We start from the raw sequence: 16,925 nt of genomic DNA on the forward strand, positions 1-16,925 counted from the left end.
TGGTTCTATTCTTCTAATGTTTCAGGTCATTATCTTGCTGTAGTTTGAAGCCCTGACAAACCAGACTGTCTTCTTTGTTGCCTGTCTTTTTACAGTATATACAGACCTACTTCCTGCAGTACAGTATTGTCATAATGATGCATCAACACAGTTTGTTCCATCTCTGCCTTTGTACAGGTTTGTAAGTCATTGTGTCAACGTGTAGGAACTTTCAAGGCTTCTTTTTCTTCCATAGCTGCAGGAAAGCTGGAATGAAAAACTGTTTTATATTACTGTTTTTATATGAAGCTTACATGATTTGTTAGGTTTTGGTGACCATACTTTTTGTTTATTTGTTTTGTTTTTACCTTGGGCAGTGTACCACTTACATTTACACCATTTAAGGTTATTCACTGGACTTGAACTGCTGAAATGGGGGTTGTTTTAAAACTTATGACCGGTACTGTGTAGATGCGTATATCTTAATATGTGGCTTTTTGTTGTCTGATGTAATCCATGCTTTTAGCTCCTATATCCCAAGTTGGTGTCTGTGAATTTCTTTATCTGACCTAAAGTCCAACATGCACAAATATTCAGTTTACAATGATATTTAACAACAGAAAAAAGTAGCAACTCTTCACATTTTAGGAGCTGGAAACAGATCATGTTTGATATTGTTGCTTTTAAGTTGCTGATTAATGGTATGGCTGTTAATCATAGACTTTATTTGACTTAAATGAGCATGAACTCAACTGCTTAGACACCCACGTTGGATTATAGCAGACACCCTGATCAGCTCCATCTGTAATCAATCCCTGTGTTCTGAGTTTGACCTTCCTGAAGAGTCACTTCAGGAATAACTTGCACGAAAACTCACTCACTCACTCGAACAAGCACGAGTACAATTACATTAACAATGTTATTTTATGAGCCCAGTAGCTGCGTATGTGCCCCGCTCTTTATCTCCGACCTGTTCTGTGATTTAATTTTATTTATATTTTTTCTTTTCAACAGTTGTGAATTGCTATTGTCAGGTTAGAAGTGGCCATGTTTGCGAGCCTCTGTGCTCTCTTTTGTCAGCAAGTGTTTTGTTGTCTCCTGTTGATGTCATTTTAAAGTTAAAGCCACGGGGGTTTATTAACTCATCTCGTCAGTCAGGGCTCGGTGCCTGAGGCCTTTATAGCTGGTTTGTGTGTTTGACTTCAGCAGGGAGGCTGCTGATAAAAAGAATTAAAAAACGACCATGAGCCGTTGAGAAGTTGACACAGTGCAGAAAAACGGTCACTTATCTTCCAGTCACACTGAGAAACCTCCTGCTGATTTGACCAAAATTTGTGTGTGTGTGTCTCCTGTTGAGTAGAGCCTGAAGTTTATCACACTGGCCTTGGCTTATCCTTTCTGGTGATCTGGCATGTTTTGTTTCCCCTTGGTCTCATTCTGAACAACTTGTCTCTGCTTCTGACCCTTTGGAGAAGTAGCAGCGAGTATATCCAGTATAAATTAGAACTTATTAACTCTAGTGCGAGCTAACTGTGACGATGGCATCCCTGCTGTAACAGAGCATTTTGTATTCCCCCGTCTGTCTGTTTTTTTTTGGTGCAGTCTTCAGTAGAAATTCAGCTTTGTTTCCTCGTCCAGCAGCTATTGGACGCTTAATTCAACCACTTGGCCCAGATCCTGCTCTCTGGTACCAGGCGTGAATGCTGTCTATTCGTCAGAGACTGATGCGACGGATTTCAGTGATTAATTAGACATGTACTCTCATGTGCACACCCTCACACACAGAGGAGGGTACAATCCCTCCACTGTGGAACATAATGAGGGTTTGGGTACATTTCATGCAGGACACGGTGAAAGAACGTCTGTCGCTACGCTGGCATGACTGAGTGAATCCAACGCAGTGACACCCTCCACTGCCCCTCTGAGGGTGTGTTTCTCTTCACTGCCTCCATCTGTGCCTCTGCTTTTGCTTTCAAAGTCCCTACGGAAATGTTGCTCCACGTGGGAAAGGTTGTGCCTCTTCACATTTTTAACTTGTACACGGAGAGGAGGAGCATTTTTTCTTTCTCTCGGGAGACTTGTTTTGGGTAAAGTCTTATTTGATAATCAAGAAACATGTTCATTATCTGTGTGTTTGGTTTTTAGCCAAGCTTCCCCCACAGCGTGGCAGCCCACCCAGTATCTGTCCGAACACTTTGTCCAACCATGCAGGAGTAACAGCTTCATAAAAGGCCAGCTTGACTGGAAACACAGAGAAATCATTTGGAAGCCTGTCCTCTGCTTCTGGATATCAGGATTTGGAAAGATTAAAAAAAAAAATCGCTCAACACGGTCACGTGGGGATTGTGTCACTGGAGCTTTTGCAACACACCCACAGTAATAGAAGGTGGATTTTGGAGTCAGACAGAGGAAGAGGAGTGCTGGCTGGTGGGGCAGTGGGAGGTTAGTTTGCTTGTGTGTTTTTGGGTGCGTGGATGTGTAGTGTTTGCTGCCCTGAGCTCCTGTCACACAGTGCAGAGGGCCGGCCCAGGCACGCTGGTTTTATTTGCTCACGTTGAACACGCTGCCCTTAATCCTCCTGTGGTTTGTTTCTGCCTGTGCGGCACTGGGGCCCTGGAGGCTGATACACTACACTTTCCAAACGCACACATACACACATACACAGAGGGCCTGTAGTACATGGCCAACGGTCCTGCTGATGTAGGTATGTTTTCCCGGGCTCAGCTGTTTGAACTCGTCTCCTAGAGCCATTTTACACGAACATGATGAGTGTTCGCCATGTTGCCAGTCGTCTGCAGATAAATAAATCAACAGTTCAGTGTGATCAGAACACCTCAACTCTGTCCAAGTCCAACCTGTTGCATGTCTAAGCCTTGTTAAAGCTGCTGCATCTCCATCATCTTTAAATATTATTATGCAAACCATTGCCATATCTAAATATTTGCACAGCTGCTCACATTTGTGATGGGTGTCTTCATTGCAATCTCTGCTTCTGTTGCTGCATTAGAACCTGTTTGCATGGAGCAATGTTTGTAGGACGTAATGTAACATAATGGTGTAAACTTTCTTGTTACACATGTATCCTCTAATGAGGTTATTACGCACTTTTTGCATATTTATTGATGACAAACTGGTGTTTTAAAAACTTCTATAATTCCTAAGTGCTTCAGGGTGCTGAGATCAATTTAATAGCACACGTGTGGCATGTCAGGACAGGCCCACTGACACAGAACATTTTGCTAATTAGAGTTTTAAACGGGCCCAGAGGAAATTTCATTTGAATCGAGTGAGGTTTTGTTTACATTCAGTGTTTCTCGCCAGAAAACATTGTATTTTTCTTTAATGCCTAACAAGCTTCTTCTAAGAATCTGACAAAAAAAAAAAAAAGATCCACTTACTACCTTCGTCTGGAGCTTTCAACTACAACTGTCTTTTTCAGAGAAATATGATTCAATTATATATTGATAATTGATTAATAATAATACTTCCACTGTGGAAGGATGTGAGTTGCAGGAAGAGATCAAGAACGCTCCACATGGTCATTACTGGTCCAAAAACTCCACAAGATACTTTTTAAATTTGCTTAGTTGACGTATTCATTAGGAAAACAAAACTGGTCATGGTAGTGATGATGGCACATGAGGGCAGCTGCAGCTCCTCATGGACATTTATTTGCTGTGTCATTTTAAATATGGTCAGTGGGTCTAATGAGTTGTTTTCGCCCTCATCTCCATTTATCTCTGGTGGTGTGGATCATAGTCCAGCCTGCACTGTTAATACTTACTGTCTCATCCATGTTGTGGTCGTGTTGAATAAGTGAGTGCGGAGTGCTGTCTGTTTACCCCGGGAGAATAGTCAGAGACACACCTGTGTGAAATACAGTAGGTGTGTTCCTCGACACACGCGTGTGTGTGTGTGTGTGAGAGAGATTAGGCAATGCTTCCTGTTTCTTAACATTCACATCCTACTGTCTGTTTCTCTTCAATATATTTCTGCCATTTGTCATGTAGAGTTACTAGCCTTGAGCTGTGTGACTGGAGATGAAGTCGAACAGGAAGAACTGGTTCCCTCTGTAGCAGGCAGTAATAAGGTAGATAGTTTACTGCATGGGCTTATTGTTGTTTGGTAACAGATCCACACACTGTTGTAGATAATCACATCAAATGTATTGTGTTACTGTATCAGACCTCCCTCTGATTCACCTCTCAGTCTTTAAGGTGTGTTTGGCAAAGCCATGTAAACAGCATATTCCTTCATGTATTATCTGTGCGGTGAGTTAAGGACAGTAAGTAGACGGTGGACTGGAGGGAACTTTTGAGGCACTTGGAAAAAAAACACATTGAAGTACGATGGAGGCTTTGCTAATGAGCTCACACCAAGGCTACGGCTGCATGATGTGAGGCGGAATCAGATTCATACATAGTTGATGAGCTCTCATAATTCCTTCACTTGTAGTACATCTCTAGCATATTTCACATTATATATGTAACTGACAAGCTAGTGAGCAACCCATATATTCTACTGCACCTTTAAACTGTTTTCCTTCCCAGCTATACTTTGATGCACTGTGGTAAGGATTCCATGACACTACTGACGGGACAGAATGTTATTATTTCAGTGCTTCTGACACAGCCCCCCTCCTCTCCCCCCGTGGGAATCAGATGTTTGCGACTTCATGGGCCTCACAAAGTAGCGGCAAATGAAATTTGCCGACCTTTTTTTGTCATAGTTGAGAAGTTTCCATTCTTATGCAGCCCCCATTGATTAATTGATTAGCAGTGTCATAGATGCTCTTATAGTCATTTGCATATCAATGTTGCTGACAATAGGGTTGAACAATGGAGGTGATTCTGCCTAGTTCAAGGTTAAACAAAGCAGAACTTTTCTTATTGCTCACTCAGCAGAGTGTCTGTGTTTAGGACTTAAAGATAAACTAGTAGAGTTTTATGCTAAAATACCCTCATTGTATATAAGTCACAAAGTTAATACTTAAAATTTTGCTTGCCCAAATGAAATTCTAGAATTGTATATGGAAAAATCGCTGATAAGATAAAAAGAAAAGGACAAATTGGGTAAGATAGCTGCTAATAAGATACAATAAAATAGATTAAAAAAGCTATAATAATATTAGCAGACAAAAAAACTGATGATAAAAGAACAGATAAAATAGAATGAAATTTACAACATAATTACAGTAAAATAAGTGAATAAAATAAAGTGACTAATGACTAAAAAACATATTTAATTAAAAGCCAGGCTGAAGAAGTATGTTTTGAGTTTACAGGTAGGCTGGTGAGGTTAGTAAACACATGCAGGGTGTGTACAACTTACTGACTGATAATCATATGACATGATTATTTTGGTATTTCTAATTATATTGGGTCACCATTACGCAGTGTTGAGGAGACATGGGATAGCAGAGGACGGTATGGCGCCTGCAATCTGCGGGATTACAACAGCGAGACTGAATGCTGATGAGCATGGCGGTTGTTATGTCATTCTGTGCGCATCAGTCTTCCGGCGACATAAGATGCTTTTAATCATTCATGGCCCTGTCACCACTTGTCTCAGTTTGAGCTGGAGTCATGTGGCACTTTGAGTGCTCGGTTACATAAAGAGTTCGTCACCAGCTGGCGCGGTGACTGATACTTATTACCTCTTTGGGCACATTTAGTGCTCCAACACAAACATGTTCAGCTATATGTGCGTGCTGTAGTCTCTATGTAATGATAGTGTGACCTGTTTGTCTGTTTCGTTGTGGGAGCCTGTAGAAATAGCGCTGAGATGGAATTTTGCCCTCAGCTGACCTGAGAGTGTGTGAACTGGTTGGGTCACACACACAGGCCTGACTAGAAACTGTGGTCATCAAGTTGACGTCGGCACAATGTTTGACAATGTTTTTACTGTCTGTCTAGACACTGAAGTGAAACAGCTTTATTTAAAACTTTCATTTATTCATGAATAACTTGTATATAATCCTCCATACATTCACAAAATCAGACAGATTAAGGACCCAACAAAAAAAATCAGAAAATCCATTCTAATCCGTTCCTCACTTTATTCTCCAAAAAAATATATAAATAGGAAAACATAAGATACAGTGAGGTAAAATAAGATGAATAATAGTAACAGTCAGTCTTTTTTTTGCCCATGTCTTTAAGAAATACAAATCAGCATTGATAATAAAAAAAAATGAAGGAAACAAAGTTTGTAATGCAATGAATCCACTAATAAAAAACATATATAGGCTCAGCTTGTTGAACATTACCTCTACAATTGAGTAAATCTAAAAAAAATCTTTAAATTTTCCAAAAATGAAAGAAAGGAAACACAAAAATCGTGAATAACATAACAGTAAAATTGTGATAACTCATCAATGAATAACTAAACCTGAGATTTTCCTTCCAACATAACAATAGATGTCTTTGTACAATATGTAATCATTATTAGTGTTTGGTATTTTCTATCAACTAGAATATGATCAGGCTTTGTATTTAAAAGATATAAACAACAGTGGCTCAAAGTAAACATCAATGTCTGACATTGATTTGGTGAAATGGATAAAATTTTCCAAAACAACTGGGGGAAAAAGCATCAATGCTTCTTCTTTATGTAAAAGAACATTAACAGAGCTGTTTTTTTATATGCAGAGCGTTAAAGCACTTTCACAATTTTAAAACAGTTTCTGAAGTGTTATTTTGAAACAGAAATGCACATGAAGATGCCATTCTTCATGATTTATCTGTTTTTTTTAAAGCACTGAAAGGCTAGAAGTGAACATGACAGGGCTGCCTGCAGGTCATACTCCATCTTTTGTCATACCGACGACAATGGAGTCTTGATGAGCCTGAGGGTGGGGGGTTTACAACTCTTCCCCATCAAATACCAAGCCCCCCCCCCAAAAAAAAAGACGTAAAATGGGCCATTTCCTCTAATGACTTAAGGTGTGAAGTTTGCACCTTTTTGATATTTGAGCACCCACTGACATCTTTTATGCTGAGGTTGAATGTCTTCTCCTGACATGGCACATCAAAAGCATTCCCCTTCAGCTATGCAGCACTGTGGTGATTGTCTTATTGCCCTGCATGTGACCACCAGGAAGGGTTAATCCATCTGAATGAGCTGATCTCTCCATGTAGGGGGATAAAATCTTTCTCTCTCTCTCTTGTGTGTCTCCGGCCGGCTTAGAGAGACAGGAAGCTCTGCTTTGTAGCCGGCGCTCTGCTGCTCTGATGTTGCCATAGAGAAACACAAAACTGTGAGCAGTAGGGAGGAACATCAGATGGCAAGTTGTCTTGAGTGGTCAGTCGCTAACTGGCTAATGATCAGGGCATAAAGTAATGAAGGGTTTAGCTAATGATAGACCATACTGCATTAATCTAACCACTATGAGTCTGCTCAGTGGGAATTAAATACTATTTGTTTGCTTTAAGCTATAATCTCATAATTTGGCCTCCAGTTGCTTTTAAAATACCTTTTCATAATAGTAAGGCCCATTCCAGTTGTTTTGTATAAGAGCGTGAACTTGAACTCAAATTACTTCTACAATAGAAGTTGGAAAATCAGCTTTTCATGTACTATTGTTAATGCTTTTGCTCTTTGTTAGCCATCCTTTTGTGTTGTGCTTTTTGATGTGCGGACAGTGCATCTTGCGCATTAGTACAACAAGAACCACTGAAGAAATCTTGAATGAAGTTGTAGAGGATAAAATCTTGGCAGTGGATAGAGTTCAGTTCTCTTTGGGGATGATCTGTCTTTTGAAAGAGCAGCGAACAACAAAACAGAACTACAGGACCTTTTTTTTCATCTATCAAACCCCCCCTCTGTTCGCTGTAGTGCTACAGTTGCCTTTCCAATTCAATGGGTTCTTGTCAGAGATGCAAATGTTTTCATGGATGACGTTGCTGTGGAATATTGTTGAGTGAAGCCCCCATTCATCCACGAGGGATGAAGGAGGGGGGGTGTAATGCATACAGGCCTAGAGCGTGGGCTTTAGTAGCTCCCTTTCAAAAACACTGAGAATGATGGGATTGCTGTCTGGCTAAAAACAATTGAAACCCTTGTTAATGTCAGTAACACATGCAGCTAGTGGACTGTAAGTGGGAGTTTGAACCTTGTCTTCATTCGACTCTGTTTTGAGATCACATTTCAAGGCTTGAGTCACCGGTGACTCGAGGGCAGTTTGGTCTAAATGCTGAAATGAGCCATATTATCATCTTATTGAGTCACAGATGATCAGGATCAAAGTGAACCTGCGTTCAATCAAGAGCACCCCTGCTTTCCTCACATTACATTTAAGGCTTTGATCTGTCACTGTGGCTATCACCAAACCTGAAGGCCATGCACTGTGTGTTGCCAATTGATGTTATGTTCAGTAAAAAACTGAGATAGTTGGATAAACAGAGGCAGCTATAGACAGAACAAAATATTCTGTTGTTGCTCAAATGTCGCCATCAAGGCCACATAGACAAAGTCAAAAACTGAGATAAAAACACACTGAAGTAGCGATGAAATCTCTTGCTGATATCAGGTTTACAACAGAATTTAGCAGACCAGGACTTTCTATAAGTTGATCAATGCTGAAGAAATGCTGCTCCACTTCATTCTTTTTTTTTTTTTCTTCCTCTTTGTCATTCTTTCATTCCTGCCAGCTTGAACTGCTCCAGCTCCCAGTATCCTGTATCTTGGTGGTTATGTAACAGTCAGGGGCCTAAATGGGAACTAAAGCACAGCAGTGTTAGCAGACACTTCAGCCACTTGAAAAATTGAATGTGACAGTAGCCTATAGAGTTTTTCTAAAAATGTATCAGAAGAATTGCACAAACATGTTTGAAAGGGAAGCTATTTTGCACATGGTAAACTTTACTAGGGGTATTATTCCTGGTTCAAAGTTAGGTGAATTTGCTGTGAACTTTATACCAGTAAGCTTTACTTCACTGTTACATAACTTGCTTACAGACTTCTACATATTGTATAAAGCTTTTGCGAGTTTAGACCCACTCAAGTGAGGCTTCATTTTTGAAGCACTGGCAAGAAAAGCTTCCATACAGATGCAGATCAGGGCAGAAGGAGTAATGTGATAGTGATGAGAAATGAATGACACATAGCTCCTTAGAGAGGGATTTAAAGTAGTATTTCACATTTCCTGGATTAAAATGATGCCTTGTGTTATTAATTGCATGTTTCCACATTGCCTTGCCAAGGTGCATAGCTGGACTTGGTTTATATAAGTAGTGATGTGGCGCTAATGCTCTTTTTCTTCTTCGCAGGTCGATCCACAACTGTAAGATGAGACCTGAGCTGGAGGTCCAGAATGGCTTCACACATTAAACACCTGGAATTGTACTTCCTTTGACAAAATCTCATACAAAAGCCAAAGATCTCTGGAAGGAACCCTCCTGAACACCTACAGAACCCAGTTTGATTCGTCTGTGGATTTAAAGTCAGAGACCCTGCCATCATGCCTATTCTCAAGCAGCTGGTGAATAACTCCAACCAATCGAAACGGCGGTCTCGGGCCGACCTGACTGCGGAGATGATCAGCGCTCCGTTGGGGGACTTCCGCCACACAATGCATGTGGGCAGAGGGGGCGACGCCTTTGGGGACACTTCATTTCTCAGCACCCGATCGGGGGAACCTCCCAGGGAGCCGGAAACAAAGCAGGCCTCCCCAGGCCCCAAACCAGGGCTGCTGTCCCGCACCTTCAGAAGCAGCAAGCGCTCTCAGTCAGTAAACCGAGGGGACAAGTATGACTACAATATGATGGCGCCTTCTGGTGGTTCATCCAACTTTGTGAAAAACGCCATATCCCTACCTTACCTGAACGACGAGGATACAAACAGAAGCAACCAGCTGCCAAAGAGCGTCTCCTCCAGCCCCATGAAGAAGCTGACAGAGATTGAAAGCAAGCCGATAAACGGAGCAGCAGCGATGGCAACGCTTGATGCAGAGTTCGATGAGCGCAATTTTGGCGAACTCACAGATTTGCCTCCATCCATGCCTAAGGGAGGAGGGATGAAGCACGCAGAGTCCATGATGTCCTTCCACATCGACTTGGGGCCCTCCATGCTCGGGGATATCTTGAGCGTGATGGAAAAGAAAGGCTGGGAGGAAGATGACCTTGGCTACGAGGAAGGTAAGAGCAGCGAGGGCCACGCGTCGCCATCCCTCATACCCCACATAGATGATGATGATGTGGAAGAGCAGGCCCCTGCAAGGCCACCTCGCAGCATGTACCAGCAGAAGGCCATGGTGGATCCCTACACCCCGGAGCTGCACACCAGAAACAACCACCACCACCACCTGGATAGCTGCTCTGTGTCCAGCTCCGGCTCTGCCACCGAGGAGAAACCTCAGTACCACCTCAACGATGCCGACACGGACAGTGCAAAGTACAGTTCGCCACGTGGAGAGGATGACAGAGATTTCACTTTCATGGATGAGGACGATGATGATGAGATTCGAGTGTAGACAAACCTGTTCTGGCCCAAACGGACACTAATGGAGATGAGCAGGTGTTGGGAGGCTGACACAAGCTGGGAAAGGCAGAGGGAGGATTTAGAGGCAGGGCCACATCTGCTTTAAGCTTCTTGTAGATCAATCTATCTCTGCACACTTTGTCAACATCATAAAATAAAACCAATTAAGCCTTATTCACTGTGCTGTAGCAAGGACGTGAGCTTGAGTGCTTGAGTGCAGACAGACTGTTCACAAGGTTGCACTTCTTAAACGTCTGGGTTTGTTGATTGTTGCAATTTTTTGCGATGTCAAACTCTGAACTCATTATTATTATTGGGAAATTCTGTTTTCAAAAAAAAAAGTAGTGACTGCTGTGTCCGTCAGCGAGCCACCGGTTATGAGCATCACACTAATTTTAAGAAGTAAAGAGGTGACCATGAGGTTACAAGAATGTGCTTCCAGCTTTCAATCACATGAATATCACATTTGGAGCATGGTGTATGGGGCGAGCAGAGGGACGTGCCGGGTCCCAAACTCAACTTGGATGTTGTAGTACACACTCTGAGGAAGGAAGAGGGAAAGGACAAGAAGTGAAACTCGGATAGCTTTGTAATCGATGTACGTGGGAGTGATCACGAAGCTTTGTTTGCCAATAACAAAGTTTTGGCATAGACACTACATAGATAAAGTGGTTATTACTTTTGTTCACATATGACTTAATGGGGGTGATTTCTGCCATTTTTTTTTTACTATATTTTATGTACATATAGTATCAGGAAGTTGGTCTACAGTAGCCTGTTGTATTTGAGTTGGGTAGTTTATCATTTTGCGACTTTCTCTCTCTTTTTCTTTGGCAACTCTTTAAATTCACTGACAGCTGTGGTATTTATTCATTGATTTTAATAAGGGATGGGTTATTCCTAATGTGCACTGCTAGGTCTTAAAAGTTGAGTTTATATCTGATAAGTTTCATTTCTCACAAAAACTTAATGGTACCACAGAAGTAGCCCGCTTGGTTGCACGCTGGCTACATGGCACTTCATTTTTGGACTAAAGTAGACATAACAAATGTGTAAGCCACATTACTATATGCTATCTTTGTCATGCTAAGGCTGTATTAGTTGATAATGACTTATTTTTTACAAAATCACTCGCTGTAAGTGTCTGGGTTGCCGGTAGCATAAAGAAGCTTAGGTTAAGATTTTCCTTCAAGTCTGAGTTAAGGCTTCCTTAAAATAAAAGCAGTTGTACAAAACACCCTTAAGGTTTCCTTAAAATGTTCACTTAAGTATTTAAGGTTTTCTCCTTTTCTTAATCCTATACTTAAGGAATCACTTTAAGTCAGTTAAACCGTTGCACAAAAGAGCTTAGCAACCAAAGTAAGGAAACTAAAGGTAACTCTGACTTTACCTTAACTGCAACATGAGCTGAGTTTATGGCAATAAATGAAGAAAAGAGATTCTGTGCAACACCCTTAAAATAACTCCCTCAGATAAGGAGAAATCAAATCTTAAATGCCATACATAAGTAGAAAACTTAAGGTGTTTTGTGCAACTAAGCCCTGCTTTTTAATTTGCAAAAAAAGAAAAATTGAATTGTCAGAAAAGAGGCCTTTTTGTATGTGTTCTGTGTCCTGTACTGAAACAGGACAGAGGTGGGGATTATGGCAAATTGTGTGTATGTCTGTTGTCGTTATTCCACGTCATTACTGAGGTTGGTAGGATTAGCAGGTCAGCAGAGAGACGTCAGAAATGTTTGAAGATGGAGTCGCTGCAGCAGAAGAAAAATGGTTATATTATAATTAATAGTTACGGCTCTATCCCGAAAACACATCCTCCTCTGTGTAGACATGTGTCCAGGCGTGTGTCTCTTTAAGGGCAGAGACAGGATGTAACAACATGTACAAAGTGTTATTAGAGCGCAGCTACTTAATAGACGGGCATTGGATATGTCTGGAGGCGAGTGAAAGTGGAAGATATTTCCTGAACTGGCCCCACAAGTGAGAACACACTCCTCCTCTAAACAACCCAAATCACACAGTAGGAACAGATGATTAAATCAACCAATCGTCTGGTCTCTCCCAGGTTACTCATTAAATGTGCTGGAGTATTGGCCCCCAACCAGCTGGAACTTCTCCAAAAGCAGCAAGGTCAGGAACAGACAGGTGGGCTGCTTTTATTTTGTGTGTGTGTGTGTTTAGTTGGTTTTACAATGCAGGCTCACTCAGTCTCCATTAGGTTACTCTCAAGTTCTAAATTAGGCAAAAAGAGGTGTACTTTCCTCTCTGGTGTCCATGATTAATGTCAGACCTTTTTTTTTTATTATGTGTTAGAAAGTTCATTGCCACATTTGACAAATGGGAGCTTTAGATTTCCTGTTGTGGCACTGATGCAGAGGTGTGCACATGGAATCAGGATGCCGTGCCATTCTGCCCTCGGGTTATTGGGATATTTTGGAGCTGTGTCTACATAAGCAGGTTGCAAGAAGTTCAGAATCTTTTGGAGGAAATTGCCAAGTATGTTTTAACCATTTTATTGGGTTAATGTTAGCAAGATCTTTCTGGATTATTTCTCCATCTTTTTTTTCTGTGTAGATATGCAGTATGCTTTGAGTCAGATCGCTTTATCATTTTGACGTAAATGGGCCAAATTTTAAACTGTCTTTTACTTTTTTTATTTTTATTTTTTGAACCATTGTGAACTATGTGGTTTGTGGAGTGTTTGGGCAGCTGCAATCCTTCACCGAGCAATGGACAGTTTAAAAGAGAGAACAAAAACACTCCTTATCTGCCATTGTTTTAATCAACTAATGTAAATATAATTTGTGCCATTGATGATTACAGTAAACAATCCTTGTTATCAGCTGTGTGAATATGTGGTACTAGTGTGGGAACCAGAAGAATGTTAGTGGCTTCAACACTAAACGGCACATTTGTGGCCAAATTGTATTTGCAAGTTTTACGTTTAGTATGCAGTTTGCCAAATTGGTGGAGTTATAATTTTAATTTGAAAGAGGTAAATGGAGAATTATGGAAAAGTATACTGAATTGCTCTGATATACTTTCTTGTAATTGTCTTAACTCTCTGGCATTTGTTATGTTTCGCTGTGGGAAACTGCTAAGTAGGACAGAATAAACCATATAAAGGAATTTGCAAATACTTTTCTTGCCCCAGGTCTGCTTAAAAGTTTTCCATGCGCCGACAGCTGTGGTTTGTTGAGTGGCAAAAAAAGATAAGGACTGCGAAAAACAACTGGCTCAAAGTTCAGCTGTAGAATGTTTTCTTTTTTTCTATTCAGTGGCTGTAGTGTTCTGCAAAGTATGTACTGTTTTCTTTTCCTACTCCTTATTCTGGTTTTACAGTATATTAATATATTTACCTTTCTCACTTTCCTTTCTTTGAAATAACAGCTATATTTTTCAATAAAAGAGAAAGCTGGTAATCTTTAACTACGGCTCAGGTGTGTTTTTTTTGTCTCATTTCTGTTGGTCTGTCACCAGGAGGCTGTTTCATTTTCAAACTCCTTGCAGTTTTATTCACAACCTACTTCTAAAATAAGCAGAACACAATGAAATGTGACCTTGAAGTAGACCCAAGATTTTTTTTTTTTTTTTAACAGAGTGAGGTGCTGAAAGAGTTCCAGCCACATACAGTTTAACAAACAGTCACTCTGGATTATTCTACATAAATAAGCCTGAAATGAAAGAGAAAACCTTGTTTTACAGATTTTCATGTCACAGGCAGGATGAGTCTTGTTGGCTGATTAAAGCTCACCAGTCTGACAGTGATTTTAATATACTTCAGTGCTGGGCTAATAAAATATAAATACACTTAAAATACTCATGCTTTACTTGTTTGTACAGTACATGTTTCAAGACATGCTATGAACCTGCAGGAATTAAACACAACATATACTTTTTAATATAATCCAGTTCATTTAGTGTCTCTGAGGAAGCGGGGATTAAATGATGCATTAATGATGAAGAGAGAAAAGAGTAAATTAAATGTACAGATCAAATTCATCACAGCTTTTTTTTGTTAGTTTTCTTTTAAAGCATAAATCCAGTTTCTGCCGTTGAAGGCCATCTGGATATGTGATAACATACTGCATCATCTCCATTATTCCCATATTTAAGCTACATGTGTGTGTTATCTGCGGCACACACGTCACATTTGTGTTCAGGACAGTTATGAAGAGCACCAAAACCTCAGATCTAAAAGCTGGAATGAGACCAAAGTGTAAAATCCTGAGTTTTTTTGGGGTAAGTTTTGAAGAGTTTTAACTGTAAGTCTGCACAGACTGAAATTATCCACTTCACTAGTTGTATGTCAAACACATTTTCTAAATACAATGATTCAAGCACTGCACTTGAATACAATTTTGAGGAAGGACTACTTCACTATTCTGTACTATAGGACTACTTTATTATTTCAATTTTATGCCACTCAATATTTCCATACCACATTTCAGAGGCAATTATTCTACTTTTTATGTGTCAACTGTAGTTACTTAGCACATTAACATTTTACGTACAATACATATCTTTTAAAAATACACGTTTTAAATTACACTAAAAATCCAGTACTATACAGAGTAGTTGTGATTAACTCAATCTCGACCAACCTACAACATTAAAATGCATCTTATGTGCAAGTAAATACATCAGAAATAATTATCCAATAATATAAAAAATTATAATATAATGATAACAAATCCTGTTAAACTGCCTAATGAATGCTTTTCTTTGTAAGGGAGTATTTTTAGATTGTGGTATCTCTACATTTAGGGGTAAACAGTGGGAAAAAATTCAGAACTTTTACTCAAGTAAAAGTATAAGTATCAACTGATCAAAATGTCATAGTATAGTAAATCATAAAAAACGTCACAGTAAGCTAGGTCATAAAGAATATCATAGTATAGTAAGGCATAAAAATGTATAGTAAGGCATACTAATGTATGGTAAAGTAAGTCATAAAAATGTCATAGTATAGTAAGGCATAAAAATGGCATAGTACAGCATGTGATAAAAACGTCATAGTATAATAAGTTGTGAAAAATGTCATACTATAGTAAGGCATAAAAATGTCAAAAAACGTCATAGTATTTGAATGGCATAAAAAGTCAAAAAAACATCACAGTTTATTAAGGCATAAAAGGTCATGAAAACGTCATAGTGTGGTAAGGCATCAAACGTCATAGTATAGTTTGGCACTAAAATGCCAAAAAACGTCATAGTATAGTATGGCATAAAATGTCAAAAAAACATCATAGTATGGCAAGGCATAAGATGAAATGATATAGTAAGGCACAAAAATGCCAAAAAATGTCATAGTATGGTAAGGCATCAAACAAAATTGAATAGTAAGGCATAAAAGTGCCCCAAAATGTCATAGTATAGTTTGGCACAAAAATGCCAAATAACGTCATAGTATAGTATGGCATAAAATGTCAAAAAAACATCATAGTATGGCAAGGCATAAAAGGTCATGAAAACGTCATAGTATGGTAAGGCATCAAACGTCATAGTATAGTTAGGCATAAAAAGGCACAAAAACGTCATAGTATAGTTTGGCACTAAAAGGCCATAAAACGTCATAGTATAGTTTGGCATAAAAATGCCAAAAAACGTCATAGTATGGTAAGGCATCAAACGTCATAGTATAGTTAGGCATAAAAAGGCACAAAAACGTCATAGTATAGTTTGGCACTAAAATGCCAAAAAACGTCATAGTATAGTATGGCATAAAATGTCAAAAAAACATCATAGTATATTAAGGCATAAAAGGTCATGAAAACATCATAGTATGGCAAGGCATAAGATGAAATGACATAGTAAGGCACAAAAATGCCAAAAAACGTCATAGTATGGGAAGGCATCAAACGTCATAGTATAGTTAGGCATAAAAAGGCACAAAAACGTCATAGTATAGTTTGGCACTAAAATGCCAAAAAACGTCATAGTATAGTTTGGCACTAAAATGCCAAAAAACGTCATAGTATAGTATGGCATAAAATGTCAAAAAAACATTATAGTATATTAAGGCATAAAAGGTCATGAAAACGTCATAGTATGGTAAGGCATCAAGCGTCATAGTATAGTTAGGCATAAAAAGGCACAAAAACGTCATAGTATAGTTTGGCACTAAAATGCCAAAAAACGTCATAGTATAGTATGGCATAAAATGTCAAGAAAACGTCATAGTATGGCAAGGGATAAGATGAAATGATATAGTAAGGCACAAAAATGCCAAAAAATGTCATAGTATGGTAAGGCATCAAACAAAATTGAATAGTAAGCCATAAAAGTGCCCCAAAATGTCATAGTATAGTTTGGCACAAAAATGCCAAATAACGTCATAGTATAGTATGGCATAAAATGTCAAAAAAACATCATAGTATATTAAGGCATAAAAGGTCATGAAAACGTCATAGTATGGTAAGGCATCAAACAAAATTGAATAGTAAGCCATAAAAGTGCCCCAAAATG

General features: G+C 39.4%; 1 protein-coding gene across 2 annotated transcripts in view; it reads left to right on the forward strand.

Moving 5' to 3' along the window:
• The window catches only part of cdc42ep4b (CDC42 effector protein (Rho GTPase binding) 4b), a 20,579-nt gene extending 6,693 nt beyond the window's left edge, over window positions 1-13,886 (forward strand). For both annotated transcript variants that reach the window (XM_023431319.2, XM_023431320.2), the window contains exon 2: window positions 9,249-13,886. In XM_023431319.2, coding sequence (XP_023287087.1) covers window positions 9,440-10,450 — 1,011 coding nt within the window. In that variant the 5' untranslated portion in view covers window positions 9,249-9,439 and the 3' untranslated portion in view covers window positions 10,451-13,886. The remainder of the gene's footprint in view (window positions 1-9,248) is intronic.
• Window positions 13,887-16,925: the final 3,039 nt, after the last annotated feature.

The sequence above is a fragment of the Seriola lalandi genome, unplaced genomic scaffold (genome assembly GCF_002814215.2).
Source record: "Seriola lalandi dorsalis isolate HSWRI2012SDOR001 ecotype SW California unplaced genomic scaffold, Sedor1 jcf7180002054920, whole genome shotgun sequence".
Classification (NCBI taxonomy): domain Eukaryota; kingdom Metazoa; phylum Chordata; class Actinopteri; order Carangiformes; family Carangidae; genus Seriola; species Seriola lalandi.